General features: G+C 44.6%; 1 protein-coding gene across 7 annotated transcripts in view; it reads right to left on the bottom strand.

The window, feature by feature from the left end:
• The window catches only part of ATP2B3 (ATPase plasma membrane Ca2+ transporting 3), a 307,321-nt gene extending 287,967 nt beyond the window's left edge, over window positions 1-19,354 (bottom strand). For all 7 annotated transcript variants that reach the window (XM_082263025.1, XM_082263024.1, XM_082263019.1 and 4 more), the window contains exon 1: window positions 19,025-19,354. In XM_082263025.1, coding sequence (XP_082119151.1) covers window positions 19,025-19,226 — 202 coding nt within the window. In that variant the 5' untranslated portion in view covers window positions 19,227-19,354. The remainder of the gene's footprint in view (window positions 1-19,024) is intronic.
• Between the last annotated feature and the right edge of the window lie 6,955 nt (window positions 19,355-26,309).

Below are 26,309 nucleotides of genomic sequence, written 5' to 3'. Positions count from 1 at the left end.
CAATGAATGCAAAGCAGTGAAAGCACTCTGATTGATTGGGTGAGGTAAAGAGGCAGGGCAGTGACATCACAATCTATACCTTGTCCAATTAGCTAAAACAACATGCATATCTTCAGACTATATTTCACATATAGCCTATGATTTACTAAAATTGTAAGTTTCCTTACTGCTCTGGTGATCTTATTAACTAAAAATGGACCCTCAGCCTTGGTACACATCGCACGGATTAAAAATACTTTTTTTAATGCCATCGCCTCTAAACTGTTATTGTTAGAATGCCTTAATGAATTCCTAATGTTAGATCATTTTTCCTAACTACTGAAAATTATTTAGGCCTAGAAATGTAACATTACAACTTTAAAAAGAAAAAAATAGCTTGTGCTTTATTTTAATTTATTTCAGAAATCATATTTTAATTATGTATTATGACTCTGCTTATAAAATAATCAGCTATGACAGGATGCCCAAAATTCGGTGCTACAAATCTAAAAGGTGACAACTCATAGGCTACTTAAAATTATACATACGTAGGTAATAACAAAGCCACATATTTAAAGTAGACTTGAACTCATAAAGTGAAGATGTGCTATGTTATAGAGGACATCTGGAATCGTTGATTGAAGCAGCAAATTGGAAAAAAAATAAATACATTTATCAAGAATTTTTTCTGAAAAAATCAGGCGCTGTCTATGCCTTGAGGCTCACTGCTGTATTTCTGCAGTGTGAGATCATCTAAGGCAGTGGTCTCCAAACTGTCTCCTGAGGGCCAGGTGCTGCCCTTTGCTAGCCTTTATCTGGCCCTTGGGGCACTATTCCTTCCACTGATTTGATTTATTTGATCATTCCTAACACTGACACCAACAATGGGGTATAATTTCCCCAACTGATAACGATGGGGCACCATTTCTCCCACTAATAATAATGATGAGGCACTATTCCATCCATTGACACCAATGATGGGGCACTATTTCTTCTCACTGACACCAATAATGGGGCACTATTCCTCCCAGTGACCCCAATGATGGGGCACTATTCCTCCAACTGATACCAATAATGGAGGCACTATTCCTCCCACTGACACTAACAATAGGGCACTATTCCTCCCAGTAATACCATTGACAGGGCGCTATTTCTCCTCCTATTGACTACAGGCACTATGCAAATGAACACCACACCTAAGGCATTGGGACATTTTCTACTCACAGGCCACAATCTGGCCCCTCAAAAGTTTAAAGGACAGTATACTGGCCCTTTGTTTGTAAAGTATGGAGACCCCTGATCTAAGGCACTGCTGCCTCTGACTGCTAATCTCACCAGATCAGAAGTGAAATTTGGTGATGTCACTACTGTTCTTGCTGGAGAGGAAGCTGTACCTGAGGACTGGCAGTTCAAGGATCTCCTTGCTTCTGCTACATCCATTCTGTTGATCTGTGCTTCTTCCACCTTTTCTGCTGCTGCTCGAAAATTCAATCAGCATCATATTACTAGTCATCAGAAGGGCAACTCTGACATGACAATGCAAATCGCTGCTCCTCTCTGTAAAAGATCAGTTACAGGGAGCCTACAGACACCAAATGCTCTCAGCCAGGTGGCTTGAAAATACCCACTTTACAGATGATATACACACCAGTGCCCAGCCTCGCTCTGTAATAGACATGCTTAAAATGCATGAAGTCATGTGACATTCCCACCAGTCATATCAGCCAATTGGTTATTTTGGATTTACTCTGTAAATTCGTTTATTTTTATTTATTTATGAGTTTATCTATTCACTTACCAAACATAATGAAGATGAGGTAATTTAACCACCTCTAAATTCTCCCGCATGAACCAATTCAGTGGTAGTCAACCTACTAGATATAGGGGGCCTCAACTGTGCAAAGACTGGTAAAATGCTACACGTATAATTGAAGGTTGGAAAAATGCTGTAGAGATCACTGAATTTACAGCCCCTTTGCAAGTCCATGCTCTCGCTGCTGGCTGCTGGGAACTGAGAGCAACACATTTAGTACCAAAGAGCCACATGCACCCCCTGGGCTGCAGGTTGAGCACCAGGGGTCTAGTTGATTAGTATGGCTGCGTATAGTTACAAATGTTTAATATTCAGATTAATAGGACTTCAAACATCATTAACTATATGCAAGGGCGTATCTTCCGTGAGACAAACAAGGGGGACAGCCCCAGTATCATTTTTTTTAGAGTCGGCAGTCGGCTCTCTTGTAATACTAGCTTATTAGCCACTTGGTTGCTATTATCAAGCAGCGGGAGGGGACGCCCCTTCCATGGCTCTCTCGAGCTCTCCCATCCCACCGAGAGACCCCGAATGACCAGCTGGCTTTCGGTTTACCTGGAGACCATTCGTGCCAGTTTTTAAAAATCTAAAGCATTCAAAAACACAGATCTTGTGCAGAAGAGGAATTTGGGGTTTTATAGAACCCAGATCTCTCCATAAATATTACCTGTCACGTTCCTATTGCTGTCACAAGGATTTTTACATTCCTTTTGACAGCAATAAAAGTGATTAAAAAAAAAAATGAAAGCAACAGTGTAAAAAAAAATGTAATTAACCACTTGCCAACCGCCATATTTTTAGCACTGATTATGTCACTGGTCCCCCCAAAAGTGTAAAAAAATTTCAGTTAGGGGTCCGATCTGTCCACCGCAATGTCGCAGTCCCGCTAAAAATCGCAGATCGCTGCCATTAACAGTAATATTAAATAAATAAAATTACATAAATCTTTCCCCTAGTTTGTAGACGCACAAACCAATCAAAGTACGCTTATTGTGATTTTTTTTTTTTTTTTTACCAAAAATATGTAGCAGAATACAAATTTCTCTGTCGCTCATTGACAGACGTAGTCCTCTTTGATTCACATCAATTGGGTTATGCTGCCTCCGCAGGAGTAGAACTAGGCAGAAAGAAAAAACGTTCTGGCTCCACCCTAGGGGCAGTCCCAGAGGGTATATCCTCTTCCTGTCTGCTACAGAGAATCAGTTTTTTTCTGTCTAGTCAGAAGTAAGGACCTAAGTTCCTTGCTGGGATCTCTGGTCCTGGCAAGATTTTTTAGAAAAATTTTTTCTTTTAGGTAGTTTTTTTGTCTCCAGTTTTCCTGTGAGATCTTCAAGCAAATCACGCCGGATCTGGGCGACGGGCTGGATGTTGAGATCCAGTGGTCACCCCAGCCGGCCTACGAGCGCGCGCAGACCATTGCATCGCGCTTGGTCGGCCGCGACACATTCAAGTAAGTATGCGGGACCGGGCGACGGGCTGGATGTTGAGATCCAGTGGTCACCCCGGTTCAGCCTACGAGCGCGTGCAGACCAGAGCTCCGGGGGAGAGATATCCCCCAGGCGGTATCAGATCTGGCTGGAACAGATGATACAAGAGTTACAGTTTGTCTGCGACATTGCACTAGATGCCACTCCACTATTGGGGCGAGCATCAGTTTTCAGCAGTGGTCCTCAGGCGTACACTGTGACTAAAATATTGGTCGGCAGACCAAGGCTCCAAGGCAGCTTTGGTTAAATCTCCCTTTTCAGGGTGTGCGCCTATCTTGGGGCCAATTTAGATGAGATTATTAAGGATCTCACTAGAGGAAAGAGCACTTTCTTGCCACCAAGTACTAAGGGTAAAAGATCCCGTTAGAGACGGAGGCCTTCTTTCTCCGCTCATAAAAAGTTTTTTCAGCCCACGGGCGAAAAAAGCAAAGTCCGCCAAAACTCCTTCGGGAGGTTTTTATAAGGGGCGCTGGTCGGGCAAGCAAAAGCCCGGCTCTTCCAGACCTGAAGATAAGACTAAATTAAGACTAAAGCCTGAAGGTGCGCCCCCGCCCATAGCTGGGGCAGGGGGACGTCTTCGCCGGTTTCCGCAATATTCGACTATCCCCGGGTCGCTTAAGAGCTTACGGGGGGCAGTCACGGATTTAATGCAACAAGGAGTGGTGGTCCACGTTCCTTGGACAGAGCATTTCAAGGGTTCTATTCGAACCTTTTCACAATACCCAGAAAAGAGGGCAAAGTGCGTCCAATTCTGGACTTAAGAGCACTTAATCTTTTTTGTCAGGGTACAAAAATTCAAGATGGAGTCCATTCGCACAGTAGCGGCCTCCCTGCATCAGGGGGATTTTCTGGCGTCCATAGACATCTAGGATGCCTATCTTCACTTTCTTATTTATGCAGGACATCAGCGTTTCCTGCGTTTTTCCGTAGAAAGAGTACCATTTTCAGTTTCTGGCGTTACTCCTTGGTCTCGCCTCGACTCTCCGGGTCTTCACAAAGGTGTGGGCCCCAGTCTTGACGTTGTTACGACAACGAGACATATCGATTCTAGGTCACCTAGACGATCTTCTGCTCCGTGTGGAGTCTCCGCAGACTCTATTACTAAACTTAGAGATCACCATGACCTCTTTGCAAGAGTTCGGGTGGCTGGTGAACCTGCAGAAGTTATCTTTGGTTCCTACCAGAAGGCTGGAATATTTGGGTCTAATTTTAGACACATCCAGGCTTGCATGAGGGTCCTGGGTTTGATGGTGGCTTTCTTTGAAGCAGTACCAGTTGCCCAGTCCCATACCCGAATCCTTCAAGGAGAGATTCTTCTCAAGTGTAACCGAAATCCAGATTCCCTGGACAATCGGATCCGGCTGAGCGAGCGGACCAGGGAAGTCCCTGGTCTGGTGGTTTCGGTCTCCGATGCTCAGCCAGGGGAAGTCATTCCTACCAATATTTGGACGCTTATCACCACGGATGCCAGTCTATCCGGGTGAGGAGAAATTCTCGGCTCAGGGGCTTTGGTCCCTGGAAGAGTCCAGGTTACCGATAAATGTATTGAAACTGAGAGCGATCAGACTTTGTCTGATTCACTGGACCGAGCAGCTCCAGGGCAGCCCGGTTCAGATCCAGTCGGACAATGCCACAGCAGTGGCTTATGTCAATCATCAAAGGGGCACCAGGAGTGTCCTGGCGGCCATAGAAGTGGCCAGCATTCTTCGTTGGGCGGAACAAATGTTCCAGCTCTCTCTGCGGTATTCATTCCGGGGGTGAATTGGCAGGCAGATTATCTCAGCCGTCAGATTCTGGATCAAGGGGTATGATCTCTTCATCCAGGGATATTCCACCAACTGTGCCCCCGTTGGGGCACTCCGAATGGGAGCTGTTGGCATCTCAGCTCAACAGGAAAGTGCGGAGGTTTGTGGTTCGTTCCCACGATCTTCTAGCAGACACCGCAGACGTGCTGATCGCCCCGTGGGGGCAGTATCAGCTACTTCCCTCCTCTCAAGTTACTGCCGAAGCTTCTTCGCAGGATAGAGGTGGAGGGAATTCCAATTATCCTGGTAGATCAGGACTGGCCTAGTCGGCCTGGTACGCCGACCTGGTCAGGCTGGTCACAGACGTTCCTTGGCGACTTCCTCTTACGGAGGATCTGCTGTCGCAGGGACCGATCTTCCATCCTGCTTTACGTTCGCTGGCTTTAACGGCCTGGTTATTGAGACCCAGGTGCTGAAGGACAAGGGATTGTCAGCTTCAGTTATTCCTACTCTAGTTAAAGCAAGGAAAGCGACTTCCAGAAAGATTTGTCATCGTACATGGAAGTCTTATATTGCGTGGTGTGAATCCCTTGGGTTCCCTCCACGTCTTTATTCGGTAGCCCGAATATTGGCTTTTCTGCAACAGGGAGTTGAGCAGAAGCTGGCCTTGAGTGTTATCAAGGGTCTGTTTTCAGCATTAGCTATCTTCTTTCAGAAGGTTTTGGCTACTCATTCCTTGGTGCGGAATTTCATCCAGGGGGTGCGACACCTGGCTCCGCCAGTGCACGCGCCGTTACCATCCTGGGATCTTAATTTGGTGCTGTCGGTTCTTCAGACACCTCCCTTTGAAAATATCAGGGAGATTCCCTTGCTTACTTTATCCCAGAAGGTGGCCTTCTTGGTGGCTATCACTTCTGCACGCAGGGTGTCAGAACTGGCTGCATTATCCTGTTGTTCCCCAGATCTGGTGGTTCATAGGGATAAGGTTGTTCTTCATCCGAATCCATCCTTCCTTCCTAGGGTGGTTTCAAAGTTTCATTTGAATGAGGACATTGTATTGTCTTTCCTATGTCCTAAGCCCTATCATCCTCGAGAATTGCGTTGTATTCCTTGGATGTAGTTCAGGCGATTAGGATATATTTGAATACTACGGATTCATTTTGTAAGACGGATTCACTGTTTGTGATCATGGATGGCCCTAAGAAGGGGTTGCCTGTTTCTGCCGCGACCATCTTTAGATGGATCAGACAGACGGTGGTATAGGCTTATTCTATCTAAGGGTCGGGATCCCCCGTTCCCTGTTAAGGCGCATTCTACTCGGGCGCTTAGTGTTTCCTGGACCTTCCGCCATCAGGCGTCAGTGGTTCAGGTTTTCAAGGCGACTACCTAGTCGTCGGTTCATACCTTTACAAGATTGTATAAGGTTTATGTGAGGGCATCGTCAGATGCCTCTTCTGGCCGCAAGGTTCCTGCAGGCCGCTGTTTGAGGAGACTGTTGGTCTACCTCGAGGGTTTGTTGGGTAGGTCTCATCTATTTGCTCGATGAGTCCCTTGATACTTCTGGTTGGCTCCGGTTGGGCCTTCTAGATTGGATTTTGATTTCTGTCAATCCCACCCCTCATTTGTGGCACTGCTTCTGGATGTCCCAATTGATGTGAATCAAAGAGGACTACGTCTGTCAATGAGCGACAGAGAAAATTGGATTTTTGTAAGATCTTACCGTAAAATCCTTTTCTCTTAGCTCATTGACAGACGTAGTACCCGCCCCTCTATCATTGAGTTGGGTTGGGTTAAATTCTCTGACACTGCTTCGTAACAGAACTGATTCCTCTGTAGCAGACAGGAAGAGGATATACCCTCTGGGACTGCCCCTAGGGTGGAGCCAGAACGTTTTTTCTTTCTGCTTAGTCCTACTCCTGCGGAGGCAGCATAACCCAATTGATGTGAATCAAAGAGGACTACGTCTGTCAATGAGCTAAGAGAAAAGGATTTTACGGTAAGATCTTACAAAAATCCATTTTTTTCTGAATTGTTGCTCTTTTTTTTTTATAGTGCAAAAAATAAAAATCGCACAGGTGATCAAATACCACCAAAAGAAAAGCTCTATTTTTGGGAAAAGAGGGACATCCATTTTATTTCGGTACAGTGTTGCACAACCGCACAATTTTCCATTAAAGTAACGCAGTGCCGAATCACTAAAAACGGGCTGGTCATTAAGGGGGAAAATCCTTCCGGTCCAGAACTGGTTAAAGGCAAAATTGAATGCACCTGTCGTAAACAGAGATTGTTCTACACATGCAAGGTATCACCGTGATCATGGGCAATAATTCTATATGTGGCACTTGGACAAATCATGACTCAAGGTCTGATGAGGAAGCTGCAGCTGTTCACTGGGCATGGCTGCAGCTTCCCCATCAGACCCTGAGACAAGAACAGCATACAGCAGCTGGGGTTGGACAAATTTAGAAGGGGGGCACCCAATTTTAGTCTTGCCTAGGGCAGCACAAAACCATATGCATTCTGCATAAGGAAAGTAGTGTTATAGGGCCACTAGAAAGTGGATGTACTCAGATGTGTGATAATCAGAATAATAGGACTTCAATCATCTGAACATTGCATTCCACATGAGGAAAATGGTGGCATAGGGGTATTAGAGAGTGAGGTAGAATATAATTACTTGAATCACTTAAAAAAACAGGAGAGGTGTATGTAGTGAGTCATAGAGCGTAATTTACATGTCAAATCAGGGTCATTGACCACATGACCCGTAGGGGATTGGATGGCGCCAATTGCCGGAGATGATTGTTGTGCACCTGCGATTTTAGCTAATAACCGGCCTGTCTTCTCCCCCTCCTTGTAATATGCCATTTTAGTAAAAAACGCGTGCGTTCCGCGGCGGAGGATCTCAACCGGTCAAGCGATGCCTGAGCAGATATCCATGCCTCCCTCGCGGAATCTGATGGGTCCAAAACATACGACAGTTCGAGCTGGCGCACCTGATCCTCCATTCGCCCCAGAAGGAGAGATAATTTGTTTTTGACCTCAGTGATCTCTGAAATGAAAACACTTCGGAGGAAGGCCTTAAAGGCCTCCGACCGCAGCAAGACACGCTCATCACAGCGTTCATGAGTATGGAAAAAGTTCTCAATTTGAGGAACAATGTGGTCATGGAAGGGGGAACAGCTTGAGCCAGAAGGCGTTTCGTTTCCAGGGGGCCCTAAGTAAAGTGGAAGGAGGCCAAGTGGCCAGCTGAATGGATAAGGGGGAGTGATCCGACACGCCCCTGGGGTGGTATTGTATCCCCAGGACATGTGGAACAACTTTTATCGAGGCCACGCAAAGGTCAATGCGGGATAGGGAACTGTGGGTTTTTGAAAAACAGGAGAATTGACGAGTGGTGGGGTTCCAGTGGTGGGGCCCACCTCTGATAAAAAACAGCTAAAGATGGTGCCCCTACCTTGGAAAAGGGAGGGGGGCAGGGGGTGTCGGTCCAAACCAGGATCTAAGGGACAATTGAAGTCTCCCATGAGAAGCACCGGGAGGTCAGGCTTGCCAGCTACAAACGGCAATAGTAATTGTAAAACGTCCCTAGAAAATGGAGGAGGAAAATAAACACATGCTATAATCATGGTCAGAGTAAGCAATTTACAGTGCAGGAAAACGTAACGACCACAAGGGTCCACCAGTGAGTCCAGTTCTTGGTAAGCAATGGCTGCTTACCCCACGGGAGGACACAGAATGAGTAGAGTGGTAAGCCACCCCAATCCAGGGGTAGTGTAGTGAGGCTGTCGTGTCCCGAGTTAAGTGAGTCTCCTGGAGACCGACAACAGCTGGGTGAAATTTTTTGAGGCAGGCGGCAATCATGGTACGCTTTAGTGGGTCACTCACCCCCCGAACATTCAAGGAAAGCAATGTTGTGGCTGTCATGGAGTCAATCCACAGTCATCATCAAAAAAGGGGGCTGGATGGTGGGGGCCAGCCAGAGGCACACATTAGCAGCAGATATCTCGGTGGGAAGAGTTCAACATGAAATGTCAAAAAGATCTTCTTAGATCCATACGTAAGCCAGCAGAGAAGCAACTGCGCATTAGGGAAAGTCAAAAACTGTTGAAGGAGTATGGAGGACTCAGTGGCAGCCACTGCTGTGCACCGTATCTTTCTTCCTCCCTGGGTTGGAGGGGACGGCAAACATAGACATGAAGTATGGGTGCCAACAGGGCACATAAAACCGATGCAGATAAACAGTGACTCAAGGTACTGCCGAGCTAGTGTAACTAAAGCCCAACAGGAGATGTTATCCAAGGCACTGGGGTTTTAGATTAAAGCCAATATGGTTCCTTAGGACAGGAGAAACGGTCCTCATATGAAAACACATGGCCAAGTCACTTAGTTGCCGCCTAACTGAAACAGCACCAGAGACTTGGGTGAAGGAGGATCAGTTCCGACCATCATCAGGCCGTCGGCGTTGAAATTCCTGTTCATGCATATCCAGCCATTCAGCAGCATCCATGGCCGTTTCAAAGAAATGGGTTTGGCCCCCCGCAGTGACCCGCAGACGGGCTGGGTACAGCAGGGCATACTTAGGTTGAATCCGTTGCAACCTCTTTTTAAAATCAATATATTTGCACCTCCGCAGAGAAGTCAGGGAAGAAGGATATTTTATTGCCATTTTAGGTTATAGATCCCCTTTCACGCGCCAGACGTAGAATAATTTCTCTGTCCTTATAATTTAGAAGTCTGGCCAGTATGGAACAGGGAGGGTTGCCTGGAGGGAGAGGCCGGGGTGGTGTGCGGTGGGCCCTCTCAACTGCGAACAGGGGTGTAAAGGCATCTTTCCCAAATATGTCCTGCAGCCATCGTTCAAAAATGTCAGTGGGGTCTCAGCCTTCAGTTTTTTCAGGAAGCCCCACTATGCGTACATTATTGCGGCGTAGCCGGTTTTCAATATCATCCGCCCTGTTCTTAACCTGAGATACTTGTTGTGCTGCCATTCTGGCATCTCTGGCAGGGGGGGGGGGGGGGGGGGGGCATTGATCTTCCAGGTCGGTAATGGGATCCTCCACAGCAGTGGTGCGTTCCCTGATTTTTTTGTGTGTCCTGGCACAGGAGTAACAAAGTCTCCCTTAAACTGCCAAAACTTTCCTTAAGATCATCCACAGACGCTGTGCATTTGTGAACAGCATGAAATATGTCCCCCAATGTAGGTTGTACCTCATCATCTACTGGCATGTCAAATATATCCGAGGTAGAAGCGTGAGAGGCATCCAGGGGCACCGTGTCATCCAGAGATGCAGACTCCGCCGGCCCAGGTAGGCCTGAGGGCTGCTGGAGCTAGGCAGCTTCTGAGTATAATGGAGCATGTCCCGGGGGGGTTCCCTGGCGCATGGTTTGGGTCCTTTATGGGACTTACCCCCGGTGTCCTTCATTGCATCTGTGCCTTGTGCTGGACGTGGAGGCAGGGGGGCGCAGGCGCCATCTTGGGAGGCCAGAGCCGCGGCTTCTTTCTCCCCCTTCCTGGTCATTTTGGGTCTCGCTGGAGGTGGATCCGGGCACTGCTTAGGGCAGCAGCGGTGGTTGGCAGACCTGAGGATGAGGTGAGAAGAGGATCATACGAGGAGATACAGTGGGAGCTCAGTGAAGTGCGACTACTCACGTGCCAATGCAGGCCACGCCCCTCGTAATTTACATGTCAATGGTCAGATTATTGCATTATGGCAGCCAAAACTCATTGAACAGCATTCTGACCACAGCTAACTATTGTTTTATAAATAAAGGGGGGCATGGCCAGGACTGGTATGTGAACAGACGTGTCTCCCCTTGCTCCCGCAAGTGATTCAAGTGATTGAATAATCCTCTCCCCAGCCGATATACTAACACCCAGAGGCTTACCACTGCCACAAACTGCTAGCTGACACTCCGGAGAGCCTTGGCAGCCTTATCCCACTTTGATAGCAGTGATGGTCTGATGCAGAAACTGGGAAGAAGCTGCGGCCACAGATGGTCAAGATGGCACCCAGGCTCCTATGCCACAGTGCGGTTCGAAGGGACAAATATAAACATCCTGCATGTAAGTCATCCACCAAAGCAGTGACGAGAGAGCAACCAAGGGACATGTTGTTCTATGCCCAGAAATTGTCAGGCTGTCCTACTACCTCAGCAGAATCCGCTCCCTCACAAGCCACAGAACTAGAAGACTCAGAACAGCAAGTCTTTAATACTTTTCCTCCAGCCCTCTGTGGTTCTGAGGAGACAGAACAGGATATGGAGAGTGCATCACAGCCATCCCTGAGTGAAATACTTAAAGCAGCACACAAATGCACAGCATCTGTTGATAACCTTAAAGAGCACCTTGAAGGCCTAAAGGAGGAAGTATCACTATTGAGACAGGATTTGCAAAAGATCAGGGAGCGGACCACTGCCACAGAGTCGCATTAGTGACCTGGAAGACCAACTCACTCCTCTCATCAAGGACACTAAGATTTCAATCCAACAATTAGCTGCTTCCCATAGCAAGGCAGATGATCTTGAAAAATAGGTTGTGTTGCAACAATGTGTGCATGGTGGGGTTGCCGGAGAAAACCAAGGGTAGAGATCCCACTGCTTTTGTGGAACGCTGGCTACTGGACATGTTCTGGAAAGAAGCTTTTACCCCGCTGTTTACAGTGGAAAGGGCCCACCTCACACCACTTCGCCCGCTATCACAGGGCGCCCGACCAAGACCCATGCTAGCACGCCTTCTCAATTACAAAGATCGAGAAATTATCCTGCGACTGGCCAGGAAGAAGGCTGATATCCGATATAATGGAGCAAATATCACTATATCCAGGGTTCTCTGCGTAAGTTCAGCGCAAATGTTCCAAGTTCTATGATGTCAAGGCACAGCTGCGCCGTCTACAGTTATCATATGCCATGTTGCTCCCGGCCAAACTCAGGGTAACTGCAGCTGGCCAATCTCACTTTGATTCGGCGACAGAGGCGGTTTTGTGGTTAGACCGAAATGAGAACAGTCTGCCCCACCAGCAAGTGAAAGGAGATGAGGACTGACTCTCTTAAGAGGACTCCAGAGTCTACATCCCGACAACAGGGGGTGTCTACATTTTCCAATACTCCCAAGAGATTAGGCTGGGGAGCCATTACTTACAATGCTACACAGCGAGAGGCTTACGATGACAAATCGACTGGTACCTACACTATCAGGTACTTACTGGTACCTACACTATGAGTGTTTATCAAGTTGACTTTTTGCCTGTGGTTGCAGGTTGTTTTTTTTTTTTCTTTTTTTTTTTTTTGTTCCTTACACTGAGACGTACCTCATTTGAAATAGCCAAGGACGGCTTTACAATCCGTCATTTTCTTTTGCCTATTATGCCACTGAGGGTGGTACTGCTGTCAGTCCCTATGGTGCAGTTGCGGCTTTCACTTTGTAATGTTTGTTATGACTCAACAGGAACTTGTGGTCATAAGTATTGTTTGTTCGCAGTCCTTTGCTTGGTTGCCTGGTACACATGCACTCCACCTTCATTCATGTTCTCCAAAGAATCTTTTGGACTCTACTCATTAGATAGATAACTAATCGGTCAGGTGACAATTCTATGATCCCTTATTGGTTCACTTCTTTAATGTATTCCATAATGCTGTCCAATGTTGATAGTTATAGTATCATGGAATGTTGGGGATGTGAATAATCCTTTAAAACGCTCTATGATCTCAACATGCCTTTGAAAATTTCACCCGGCCATAGTTGGATTGCAAGAGACCCACCTGACTGCAGAGACGACACGCCCTCTGCAATACTCATGGGCATCCAAATTCTATCACTCCACCCATACTTCTTATTCCCAGTGTCAGTGTGATGACTCAAATCGCTGATGTTCCAGGTTTTGGACTCAGAGGGTCGTTATGTGTTCCTTTATTGCAAATTATACAACATGAATTAAGTGCTAGCGTTTGTTTATATCCCGCCCCCATTTTCAAGAGATTTATTACAAATTCTCCTGACTTAGTAGACAAACCTGATCTCCCATTATTGATTGTGGGGGATTTCAACTGCTATCTTGACTCTCTCCTGGACTGCCACCCCTGTTGTCCCATCATGGGTGGCGTAGGGGCACGGTTCTGGGTCGGTTTCTGTCAGAGATTGGTCTACTAGACCTGTAGCAATTTAAATTCCCTACCACTAAATTGTTCTCCTGCTTCTCTAAAACACACTCATCCTTATCCCGGATAGACCTTTGTGTAGGGAATGGTCTTAAGCTAGGTCATGTCTCTAATATTGTGTACTCGGGGAGCCCCTCAGACCATTCTCCACTTGTTGTGGAGCTTGCGGTCCATCCACAGACAGACCTCCCCAGGGTTCTCTGGAGGCTCAATGCCTACTGGCTACAGTTGTTTCCCTCCCATGATCATATTGAAAGCCAGATTGCGGCATTTTTTCAAGACCATGATTTATATGAGAACCCTCCCCAAAAATGGGAAATATTTAAGGTGGTACTTAGGGGGATCTTTATAGCTGAATTCAGGCGATAAAAAAGGTCTTCTGAACTTCTTTCCCATATGGAAGATCAGGTTAAACAGTTTGAATTAGCCTATATAGTTTCACCGACTGGTTCCACTTGGGAGGCCTGGGTGTCAGCCCAGGACTCTCTGGATCGTCTGCTGGCCTCCGCGGCGGAACGTAAGCGGTTCTTTCACAAAGCAGCTTTTTTTGAGGAGGGGGAGAATACTGGCTGTCTCCTGGCAAGGATTGTCCAGTGGCAACAGGTCCCCACCCGGCTATAGGAGCTATACCGAGTAACTCTGGTAGGATTGTTAACAAGCCTGAACTAATTATGAAGTAATTAACAGATTTCTACTCTTCCCTTTACCAACCACAGAGGACGCATCCTTAGAGGACTTGTTTTCCTATATACAGGGGATTTCCCTCCCCACTATCAGGACAACCCAAAAGGCTAGACTAGATGCCCCTATCACCTTGGCGGAACTACAAAGGTTGGCCAATTCCTTTCCTACGTGTAAGGCCCCGGGTGATGATGGCATCCCGATGGAAGTATATGTTGGGTACGGAGAGCTGATTTTGCAACACATGCTAAAGGTATTCAATGCCTTGTTGAAAGATAATTGGTTACCAACATCCATGTCCAGAGCCTTGGTGGTCCTTTTAAGCTGGGTAAAGACCCCTTCGACCCAGGGTCATATAGACCGATTTCCTTGCTACAGAGCAACGTAAAACTTTTGGCAAAAGTTCTGGCCCTTAGGTTGAATGAGGTCGTACTGTCAGTAGTACATCAGAATCAAGCAGGCTTCATGCCCCGAAAGTCAACAGCAGTTAACTTGCGAAGACTTTTTATCAATATTCAGACCCCAGCAGATAACCTGGGTAACAGTGGCTTACTAGCCCTAGATGCCCACAAAGCATTTGATATGGGATTATCTCTGGTTGTTCCAAAACCAAATTTAGTCAGGACCACAGTTTATATCTTGGGTTCACCTCTTATACAGCACACCATCTGTATCCATAAGAGTCTTGGATAGAGTCTCCCATACATTTCAACTGGGCAGAGGTACTAGGCAGGGTTCTCTGCTCTACTCTTTGCACTTGCCATTGAGCCGCTATCTGCCCTCATAAGAGCCAAACTCCTAATCACAGGGTTTTGTTACGGTACAACCCACAAAAAAATCATGCTATACGCAGATGACATGTTACTGCTGCTACGGGATAGTTAGATGACATGTTACTGCTACTACGGGATAGTTTGTCTCTGCAAACTGTCCTGACTACCATCCTTGACTTCGGCCAATACTCTGGTTTGACAATCTATTGGACCAAATCGGCTCTGCTTGTACTGAACGGTGAATCCACACAGTTAATAGCCCCCGCTTGTCCTATACCCATCACAGATAAATTCAAGTATCTGTGGATATACTGTATGTGACTTCCTAGATTCTAACTCACTAAACATTGCCCCAATACTAAACAAATGTCAAGATAAAATTACAATTTGGAATAAACTGCCAATGTCGGTCGCAGGTAAGACGAACCTTATCAAAATGATACTGATGCCCCAACTCCTTTATCCCTTACATACAGTATCTCACAAAAATGAGTACACCCCTCACATTTTTGTAAATATTTTATTATAACTTTTCATGTGATTACACTGAAGAAATTACACTTTGCTACAATGTAAAGTAGTGAGTGTACAGCTTGTATAACAGTGTAAATTTGCTATCCCCTCAAAATAACTCAACACACAGTCATTAATATCTAAACCGCTGGCAACAAAAAGTGAGTACACCCTTAAGTGAAAATGTTCAAATTAAGCCCAAAGTGTCCACCTTCTCCACCTTCTGTTTAAAGATACCCCACAGATGCTCAATAGGGTTTAGGTCTGGAGACATGCGTGGCCAGTCCATGACCTTTAACCTCAGCTTCCTTAGCAAGGCAGTGATCATCTTGGAGGTGTGTTTGGAGTCGTTAGAATACTGCCCTGTGGCCCCAGATCCCAAAGGGAGGGGATCATACTCTGCTTCAGTATGTCACAGTACATGTTGGCATTCATGGTTTCCCCAATGAATTGTAGCTCCCCAGTGCCGGCAGTACTCATGCAGCCCCAGACCATGACACTCCCACCACTATGCTTGACTGTAGGCAAGACACACTTGTCTTTGTACTCCTCCCCTGGTTGCCGCCACACACGCTTGACACCATCTGAACCAAATAAGTTTATCTTGGTCTCATCAGACCACAGGACATGGTTCCAGTAATCCATGTGCTTAGTCTGCTTGTCTTTAGCAAACTGTTTGCAGGCTTTATTGTGCATCATCTTTAGAAGAGGCTTCTTTCTGGGACGACAGCCATGAGGGCCAATTTGATGCAGTGTGCAGCGTATGGTCTGAGCACTGACAGGCTGACCCCCCCACCCCTTCAACCTCCAATGCTGGCAGCATTCATACATCTATTTCCCAAAGACAACCTCTGGATATGACGCTGAGCACGTGCAACTTCTTTGGTCAACCATTGCAAGGCCTATTCTCAGTGGAACCTGTCCTGTTAAACCGTGGTATGGTCTTAGCCACTGTGCTGCAGCTTAGTTTCAGGGTCTTAGCAATCTTCCTATAGCCTAGGCCAACTTTTCTTTTTTTTTTTTAGGCCATCTTTATTTAGAGCAACAATTTTTTTTATAGATCCTCAGAGAGTTATTTGCATTGAGGTGCCATGTTGAACATCTAGTGACCAGTGTGAGAGAGTGAGAGTGATAACACCAAATTTAACACACTTGCTCCCCAAACTACAACTTTATTGGAGTCAGGTTATAAACACATTAAAAATGCCACTGGATCCTAAATGCTGTCTCTTGAATATTCCAGAGGGTGTCATTGAGGATGAGCATTCTAGGACAGCAGTGGGAAGAGCCCTTTTCCATGCCCGTAGACTGCTCCTACTGCTGTGGAAATCCCCAGATCCCCCCTCACATAAATCTTGGGTGGCAGCAGTGGGAAATGAGTTACTTCTATACAAGGCGTGGCTTCCCGGGTAAATTTGAAAAGCTTTGGGGCTTATGGTTAGATGCCCCTGGACTCATCCCCAGGAACTGGTATACCAAAGATTGTTTATGTGCCCAAATAGATCATAAAGATTTAAGGGTTATTTCAATCAGCTGTTTATAAATGACTATATCTGTAGTGGGATGATGGAGTGGTTAGACTGCACTGGTAAATATATATATATATATATATATATATATATATATATATATTTTTTTTTTTTTTTTAATATAACTGAGGAAATGGATAGATATTGTTGTTACTGTCTCTGTCAACAATACTCTTGGTTAGGTAAATGGAAATGCTTTTTTTTTTTTTATTTTTTTTTATTTTACTGTATTGGGTTACCTTCCTGATTTAAAAAAACTATTGTTTTCTATTGTAACGCCACAGACATACGTATCCCTGCCTGTATATTTCACTGGGGTGGATGATCGTTTGAATCCATTGCAATGTGAGCGTAACCGAAAAGGCCATAGTGGTTCAGAGCTACCTTGGTCTTTGGTTTATTGCCAGAGCTCTATGTGCTTGATGAATGCATGCTTTCACTGTACAATTCTCCAGGACTTAGACTTGTATTTAGTATGTACCAACAGTTAAATGACACTCATCCACATGCAGCCACAGGACAACATTCTACATCTGCTGTTTTACTGCAGTGCTCTCACTCACTAATATTACTGTCCAGGCATATTCTAAACTGGCCATTCTCAGCCAGGGTTCGGTGAAACGTTGGGTCCCTCCAGAGGTTGCTAGAGGTTCCTTGAGCTGTAGCTGTTTTAGCTCCCATTTGATGGTGTCTGCATAGGTTGAGGTCAATGTCATTTGGTGGAGCCAGCTGAATGATATCAATGATCTTTTTAGCTGTCTTCAAGGTAACATCCTGGCCACCGATGTAAGGGCGATATAGTTCACACAAGCCACCAATGTAAGAGGCATTTTTTCCCACTAACAATCAATTAATTTGTTTTTGCAAGGGTTCTCTGAGACCTGAAAATGATTTATTTTCCAAGAAGTTTACTGACATTTTCTAAGAAACAAAATTGCAAACAGGCAACAAAAGACAATGGTGTCAAAAATAACAGGGGCCAATGAGGCCTACAAATTATTTAAAGGGTCCGCTCCAAGAAAGGTTGAGAGAGGCTGTTCTAAACTGGTAATATCATATAAATACAGAACACATTTCTATAAACATTATGGAACAGCATGGGGGGTTCACTCAGAGATATTTACAGACTAAACTGATATTACCATCCAGTTGCAGACTAAAGCTGGTTATATACACAAAACAAAGTGGACAAAATTGGCATCACATATAGGCAGCCAAATCTGAATGGAATGATGTGGTCTTTGCCATCCAAGCCTCCCGATCATGAAGGTAACAAAGAAAAACCTGTATGATGATCAACATCTGACCACATATAAAGACTAGCATGGAAGTCATGCAGAAGCACACACAGATCCAAAGCTCCACTCAAGAATGGCCTCTCCTGCCCATGGACAATTTAGGTGCTGGCCATTACAGTCCGTATCCACTCTTCATTGACAAAAGGAAAAAAAATCAGCCACACTCAAATTAGCTCTTCTTGCAGTATTTTTAATAATCAGTGTGTTGACTGCATACAGCAGGGGTCTCCAGACTTTCCAAACAAAGGGCCAGTTTACTGTCCTTCAGGCTTTAGGGGGGCCAGACTGTGGCCACTGGGCATAAACAATGCCACATTTATTGATGTTAATGGGAGAAATAGTGCCCTGTTGTTGACATCAATGGGAGGGAGAGTGCTCTATTGGTGGTAACAGCAGGAAGAATAGTGCCCCATCGATGGTATCAGTGGGAGGTATAGTGCCCCAACGATGGTATCAGTGGGAGGAATGATGCCCCATCATTGGTGTCAGATGTTGTAAAAGTACCCCTCGGCCACAGTTTGCAGACCACAGGCATACAGTGATGCAGGTTAAGAGGAAGTCACTTCCAGGTGAGCAAGCCAGGAGTGGTGAAATGCATCAAGGAAGGCTGGTTTTCGGTTGGGGACATCACTGTGTGCAGTTAACACACTGATTAAATAAATACTGCAAGAAGACCTAATTGGAGTATGGCTGATTTTTTTTTTTTTTTTTCCTATTTTCAATGGAGTCATGCATTTTCCATAAACAAGCTGATGATCAATACATAGGTCCAGATTGACTCTGTTGGCCAAGGGGCACCTCAAATTTTTGTAAAAGCCACGTGAGAGCACTGAGAGGCTCATGGGATATCAATGTCCAATCTCATATTAACTAAATTAATACTCCTCCAGACTGAGTTTGCCCTTTGCTCACTCTTTGGTCTCACCATCCAGCCATATATTGTCCTTCAACATACATTATACTTTGTATTGAGAACGCATAGTGCTATCAGAAGCATTAGGTTTACCACATCAGGTGGATGACAACTGAATTTAAAATAAGAACTTTACCTTCAGTTGGCGAAGTCTTCAGTCTCCTACATAGGCCATGGACGTCACCATAACTATCTTGTATTTTTTGAATGGCCTCTGCTCCTCGCAGCTCCATGAGAGAGCGCAGCTCCTGTAAAGTGCAGCCAAAGCCTCCGGCATGATTCTGCTCTCTCCGCTGGTTCTTTGGGTAAAAATCCACTGAACTGTTCAAATCTCCCATCTTGACTCACTTGATGTTATTTCCTGGCCTGAGGAGAGTAGGTATCGTGTGAGTGAGTGTGTGTTCTGTTTTCCAAAACTGGTGGCCACAGTCTTCAGGCTTGGTATCAGTGGGTGTGCCAGATAGATGATGGGCCTGTAAAAAATGACAAAGCAAATGAATTATAAAAAACACTTGATTTGATAGAGGTAATGCATGTGACTGGCCTACATTACCAGTCACATACCCAGATCACATAAAGTTGCAACTTCAAAATGATCTGCGTAGATAGAACTAGTTAGCTTTCAAAATACTTCTTCCTGCCACAATCAACTTCAAATCAGCTTCCCCCCCATGAACACTTTGGCTCGGTTCCCATTGCTGCGACTTGGGATCAAACTTGTGAGATTCCAAGTCACATGACATGTAAAATCCCATTTTAGTCAATGAGAACTGTCTTAATTAGCACTACTGAAGTCGCTCCGACTTTAGAAAAGGTTCCTGTACTACTTCAAGGTAGCTTCTATCTGACTTGTGCCCGTAGACTTTAATAGAAGTCGCCTCCAAGTCAGATCCTCATCTTAATTCATGTGAGTTGGATCCGATGTTACAGGAAGATTTCCCAGGCAATCCCTGAAGTTGCTTCAAAGTGGATTCAAAGATGCTTCAGGGCGCTTCAAGTCGCACTGAAGTCACCTGGCAAAGTCACATGGCTTTCAGGTAGCGGCAGTGTGAACCAAGCTTGACTTGGATGGCACACCTGAATATTTTCCCAGCTAAAATATCCCCACATTTGGCAGTATTTAAGAGCTGTAGATTGTGATTCATTCAATCACTCACGGTAATCTAATTTATAGCCAAAATTTAGGTAAAAAATTGTCACAGTACGGGACAGTACTTACGTTTAATGTCCCTTGTACTGGTTCTGGCTGGTATCTTGAAATCCTCTGGCCTCTGCCCCCTCTCATACAACACAGCTCTAACCTTCTGTTGCTGTGGGGGTTAATAGAGCCAAGGGACCTGTCACAGGAACTCATAAAAAACGCCATCTATGTCCACTGCTTTTCCACCCTCCTCCTCAATTCAAAGAAGCTGTAACTGAATGGAGAATTTGGACGTTTCATTCATCTGCCTGTCCTCCATTCATAGACTGCTTTTAAGTTTTACCTGAACTTAACCATTAACTGCTGAATGCATTGAACATATTTGCTTACATGTTAGCTTTATATATATATATATACAGTGCCTTGCGAAAGTATTCGGCCCCCTGAACTTTGCGACCTTTTGCCACATTTCAGGCTTCAAACATAAAGATATAAAACTGTAATTTTTTGTGAAGAATCAACAACAAGTGGGACATAATCATGAAGTGGAACAAAATTTATTGGATATTTCAAACTTGTTTAACAAATAAAAAACTGAAAAATTGGGCGTGCAAAATTATTCAGTCCCTTTACTTTCAGTGCAGCAAACTCTCCAGAAGTTCAGTGAGGATCTCTGAATGATCCAATGTTGACCTAAATGACTAATGATGATAAATAGAATCCACCTGTGTGTAATCAAGTCTCCGTATAAATGCACCTGCACTGTGATAGTCTCAGAGGTCCGTTTAAAGCGCAGAGAGTATCATGAAAAACAAGGAACACACCAGGCAGGTCCGAGATACTGTTGTGGAGAAGTTTGAAGCTGGATTTGGATACAAAAAGATTTCCCAAGCTTTAAACATCCCAAGGAGCACTGTGCAAGCTATAATATTGAAATGGAAGGAGTATCAGACCACTGCAAATCTACGAAGACCTGGCCGTCCCTCTAAACTTTCAGCTCATACAAGGAGAAGACTGATCAGAGATGCAGCCAAGAGGCCCATGATCACTCTGGATGAACTACAGAGATCTACAGCTGAGGTGGGAGACTCTGTCCATAGGACAACAATCAGTCGTATACTGCACAAATCTGGCCTTTATGGAAGAGTGGCAAGAAGAAAGCCATTTCTTAAAGATATCCATAAAAAGTGTTGTTTAAAGTTTGCCACAAGCCACCTGGGAGACACACCAAACATGTGGAAGAAGGTGCTCTGGTCAGATGAAACCAAAATTGAACTTTTTGGCAACAATGCAAAACGTTATGTTTGGCGTAAAAGCAACACAGCTCATCACCCTGAACACACCATCCCCACTGTCAAACATGGTGGTGGCAGCATCATGGTTTGGGACTACTTTTCTTCAGCAGGGACAGGGAAGATGGTTAAAATTGATGGGAAGATGGATGGAGCCAAATACAGGACCATTCTGGAAGAAAATCTGATGGAGTCTGCAAAAGACCTGAGGCTGGGACGGAGATTTGTCTTCCAACAAGACAATGATCCAAAACATAAAGCAAAATCTACAATGGAATGGTTCAAAAATAAACATATCCAGGTGTTAGAATGGCCAAGTCAAAGTCCAGACCTGAATCCAATCGAGAATCTGTGGAAAGAACTGAAAACTGCTGTTCACAAACGCTCTCCATCCAACCTCACTGAGCTCAAGCTGTTTTGCAAGGAGGAATGGGCAAAAATTTCAGTCTCTTGATGTGCAAAACTGATAGAGACATACCCCAAGCGACTTACAGCTGTAATCGCAGTAAAAGGTGGCGCTACAAAGTATTAACTTAAGGGGGCTGAATAATTTTGCACGCCCAATTTTTCAGTTTTTTATTTGTTAACAAAGTTTGAAATATCCAATAAATTTAGTTCCACTTCATGATTGTGTCCCACTTGTTTTTGATTCTTCACAAAAAACGACAGTTTTATATCTTTATGTTTGAAGCCTGAAATGTGGCAAAAGGTCGCAAAGTTCAAGGGGGACGAATACTTTCGCAATGCACTGTATATATGTGTGTATATATGTGTGTGTGTGTGTGTGTGTGTATATATATATATATATATATATATATATATATATAGTGCCTTGAAAAAGTTTTCACACCCCTTGACATTTTCCACATTTTATCATGTACAAACAAAATTGAAAAGTTATTTTATTGGCACTTTATGTGATAGACCAACAAAAAGTGCCACATAGTTGTGAAGGAAACGGAAGGAAATGATACATGGTTTTCAAATGTTTTACAAATAAATTTTGGAAAAGTGTGGCGTGCATTTGTATTCAGCCCCCCTGAGTCAATACTTTGTAGAACCACCTTCCACTGCACTGACCAACTTTCCTGTCTCTGCTGAAGGAAAGCATTCCCACAACATGGTGGGGCCACCACCATATTTTACGTTGGGGATGGTGTGTTCAGGGTGATGTGCAGTGTTAATTTTCTGCCACATATGGCATTTTGCATTCAGGCCAAAAAGTTCAATTTTGGTGTCATCTGAACAGAGCACCTTCTTTGCTGTGCCCCCCACATGGCTTCTCGCTAATTGCAAACGGGACTTCCTATGGCTTTCTTTCAACAATGGCTTTCTTCTTGCCATTCTTCCATAAAGGCCAGATTTGTGGAGTGCATGACTAATAGTTGTTCGGTGAACAGATTCCCCTACCTGAGCTGTGGATCTCTGCAGCTCCTCCAGGGTTACCATGGGCCTCTTGGCTGCTTCTCTGAATAATTCTCTCCTTGCCCAGCATGTCAGTTTAGGTGGACGGCCATGTCTTGGTAGGTTTGCAGTTGTTCCATACGCTTTCCATTTTGGGATGATGGATTGAACAGTGCTCTGTGAGATGTTCAAAGCTTGGGAAATTTATTTATAACCTGACACTGCTTTAAACATCTCCACAGCTTTATCCCTGACCTGTCTGTTGTGTTCTTTGGCCTTCATGATGCTGTTTGCTCACTAAGGTTCTCTAACAAACCTCAGAGGGCTTTCCAGAACAGCTGTATTTATACTGAGATTAAATTACACACAGGCGGACTCTATTTTCTAATTGGGTGACTTCTGAAGGCAATTGGTTCCACTAGATTTTAGTTACAAAAAGGGGAAGAGGGGGATAGAGGGTTTGGATTATGGAGTAGGTCTCATCCCTCAATGCATAAGAACGAAAAACACAGGTTCCCCACTAAATGGAACTATAATGACCTACAGTTGGAGTCAAGGAATAGGTATATATGGGTAATATAAAAAAAAAGGGGGGGACTTCTGAAGACAATTGGTTCCGCTAGATTTTAGTTAGGGGTATCAGCTTAAAGGGGGCTGAATACAAATTCATGCCACACTTTTCAGATAATAATTTGAAAAAAAAACATTTATCATTTACCTTCCACTTCACAATTATGTGCCACTTTGTGTTGGTCTATCACATAAAATCCCAATAAAATACATTTCCATTTTTGATTGCAACATGGCAAAATGTGGAACATTTCAAGGGGTATGAATACTTTTTGAAGGCACTGTGAGCAGCAAGATGGCCAGGACCAGCGTGACGTCAGTCTATCTCTGTTCTTAAGTATAGCATGTAAGTTGGATGTTTGTAACTTGGGAACTGCCTGTATATCTTGCTGCTCACTGCATGCTGTTGCCTACTGTCTGACGAACCTGTCAATCCCACATCACTGCATGGCCATTTAACCCTTCCCTATGTTATCCAAAACTTAAAAATAATTTTTTAGCTGGAGTTACACTTAAAAATTTACTTTTTCCAAATTACATACAAATGCAGCTTAAGAAGAAGCCTAAAGAAGCTATCTTGTTAATAACCCAGGGACTGCCTGTATATACATATTAGCTCCTGCAACAAAGTTTGCGCAAACGATGAGAGGAGGGACTGGGAAGACCACATAATATTAATTAACCCATGACATCATCAATAATCCCAGACACAGCCGGGAGCAGCCATACGCCTCCTCTGCTCCAAGCCAATCACAAGAATGTTGCTAAAATGGATTACCCTGCAGCTGCCTGGGCCAGGGACACCATTTTTAAAGCCGGATATATTCTTTTAAATGGGGACAAAATTGGAGACTTTTTTTTTTTTTTTTTTAGGACTGTCCCCAGAAAGCAGAACCTTTGGTCACCCTAGCCTAAGCTTAAATTTGTATTTCATAAGGCCTCTAACATCAAAAGTAGGATAGCCCCTAGCAATTTGAAGACTATTGTTCCGGGTTTAGCTTCCCTGTGCCGTTTTTACACATGGCAGCTCAACAGTGTATTCTGGGATCTTGTGGACACCTATGATGATACACATATTCAGATGTGAGTATATTATTTTATTTTCTGTTAAATATATTCTTTTTTTTTCTGGTTCAAAAATTTATTTTTCAATAAAGACTAACAATAAGAGCATAAAATCCACCCACTCAGGGGCTTGAATTGACACTAGCAGTAAGCACAAAGCCTTATACAGTGCCAAAAATGGAAGCAACAGTAAAGGCTAAGCCTAACAGATAGAAAAAAATGAGTAAAGGACCCCAAGTAGAATCCATGTGGACAACAACATTAGGCCTGGACAGGCAGAGTTCTGAACAATAGTGCAGTATTGCATATGCAGCAAAGAAGTGGAAAAACTGGGGATAGGAACCCCAAAGGAAAGAAGTAATATAAGGGAAAAGACATGAAGGAAGAATAGAGGAGAAAAAAGATGCAAAGGGAACATGAACATGGGATCGTCAGGGGAGGTGGTCAGAAGATCTCGACGCTGGCTGGAGGAAGTGAGGGGAAGTTATACACAAGCCAAGGTTCCCACATTTTAAGAAACTTGGCATGAATGTCTTTGAGGATACTGGGCATTTGTTAATTAGGACATCATAGCAGTTATTCAGTCTCTCACACCCTGAAAAGGAACCGTGTTTTTTTTTTCCAGGCCTTAGCAATAGTTCTCTTAACTGACAAAAATAGAATAGATGCCAACTTTTGTTGGTGTGCATATAAGCCCAGGATAGGGCAATGTAGCAAAGCAAATTTGGCGTCTTTGCGAATAGTCAGATGGAAGTTGGTGTGCAACAGGCCAAAGACTTCAGTCCAAAAACCTATCAATCCCAAACAAGTCCACAAAGTATGTAAAACATTCCCCCGATGGCTACAACCTTAAATACAGTGGTCACTAGAACCAGGATTGGCATGGGCGATTCGGGTCGAAACCCAATACCACCTCATGAGAACTTTGTACGCTGCTTCCTGGGTAGCGGTGTTGAATGAGCATTTGGCTACAGGAGACCAGGCCTTGCTCCAATGCGCCAGGTCAATCTCAGATGCCAAGTTTTGCTCCCACTGAGTCACATAAAAAAGGGAAGTAGGGGAAGCTAGATGATTTAGAGACGCATAGAGGGTGGAGATGAGGACTGGTGACCCTGGAGAGTGTTGACAGAAGTGTTCAAAGGGATTTTTCTGAAAAGATAGGTGGAAAAGGAACGGAGGTATAAACAGAGGGGGCTAAAATAAAAAAGAGGACCACCAGGAAAGCACCTGGGGTGATCCAGACCTGGAGAAAATAAAGGATTGTTAAGAGTAGTTAACAGAAAGAAGAGGGACATGAGATTGCCCGAGTATCTAAAATATATTTTTTGTACATCTTTTGTAGCACCCTACCAGTTTAGGTGCTAGGATGTAGATTTGTGTAATTTGCTCTTCCGCCTAACCATGGGGCTAGAGGCAAATCTCTCTTCAGCATGTCTGCTTAACAGAATGCTGCAATTCATTAGTTAGGGCTACTCCTGTGTTTTGGTGCTGTTGAGTTTGCCTGAACTCTGCCCACCTTCTAGAAACTAGTAGAGCTTTCTGGAACATGGGTCGGAGTTAGGCAAATAGGAAACATGGGTATGTAGCAGTCCTAGCCAATTACAGGGGAGGTTTTCATGCAGCGATGGGCCTATATATTGAGAGAACATGTGAACTCTGGGTCCTTCCCAGATGGTGGAGTGCACTAGCTAGGGGTGAGGAAGGCTTGCCACCCCTGGCACGCACTGGCTGCCATGCGGCCTCAGGTGGTGGACCTGGGGGCCTGAAGCTATAGTAAAAGAGCGGCCCTGACACTTCTAAAGAGCTGACTGGAGGGGAGCTGTAACTAGTAGGATCTGTTTGCAACTCCAGTGCGTACAGACCAAAGATCTAGGGGCCTGTTCTTTTGGCTACTCTTTCGTGCTAGTACAGTCAGACAAGGGTCCAACTAAAGGGATCACTAGCTAGCG

This window comes from Pelophylax lessonae, assembly GCF_965119305.1.
Source record: "Pelophylax lessonae genome assembly, chromosome: 7".
Lineage (NCBI taxonomy): Eukaryota > Metazoa > Chordata > Amphibia > Anura > Ranidae > Pelophylax > Pelophylax lessonae.
Note: the sequence above shows the minus strand (reverse complement) of the source record. Positions and strands in the feature narration are given on the sequence as shown.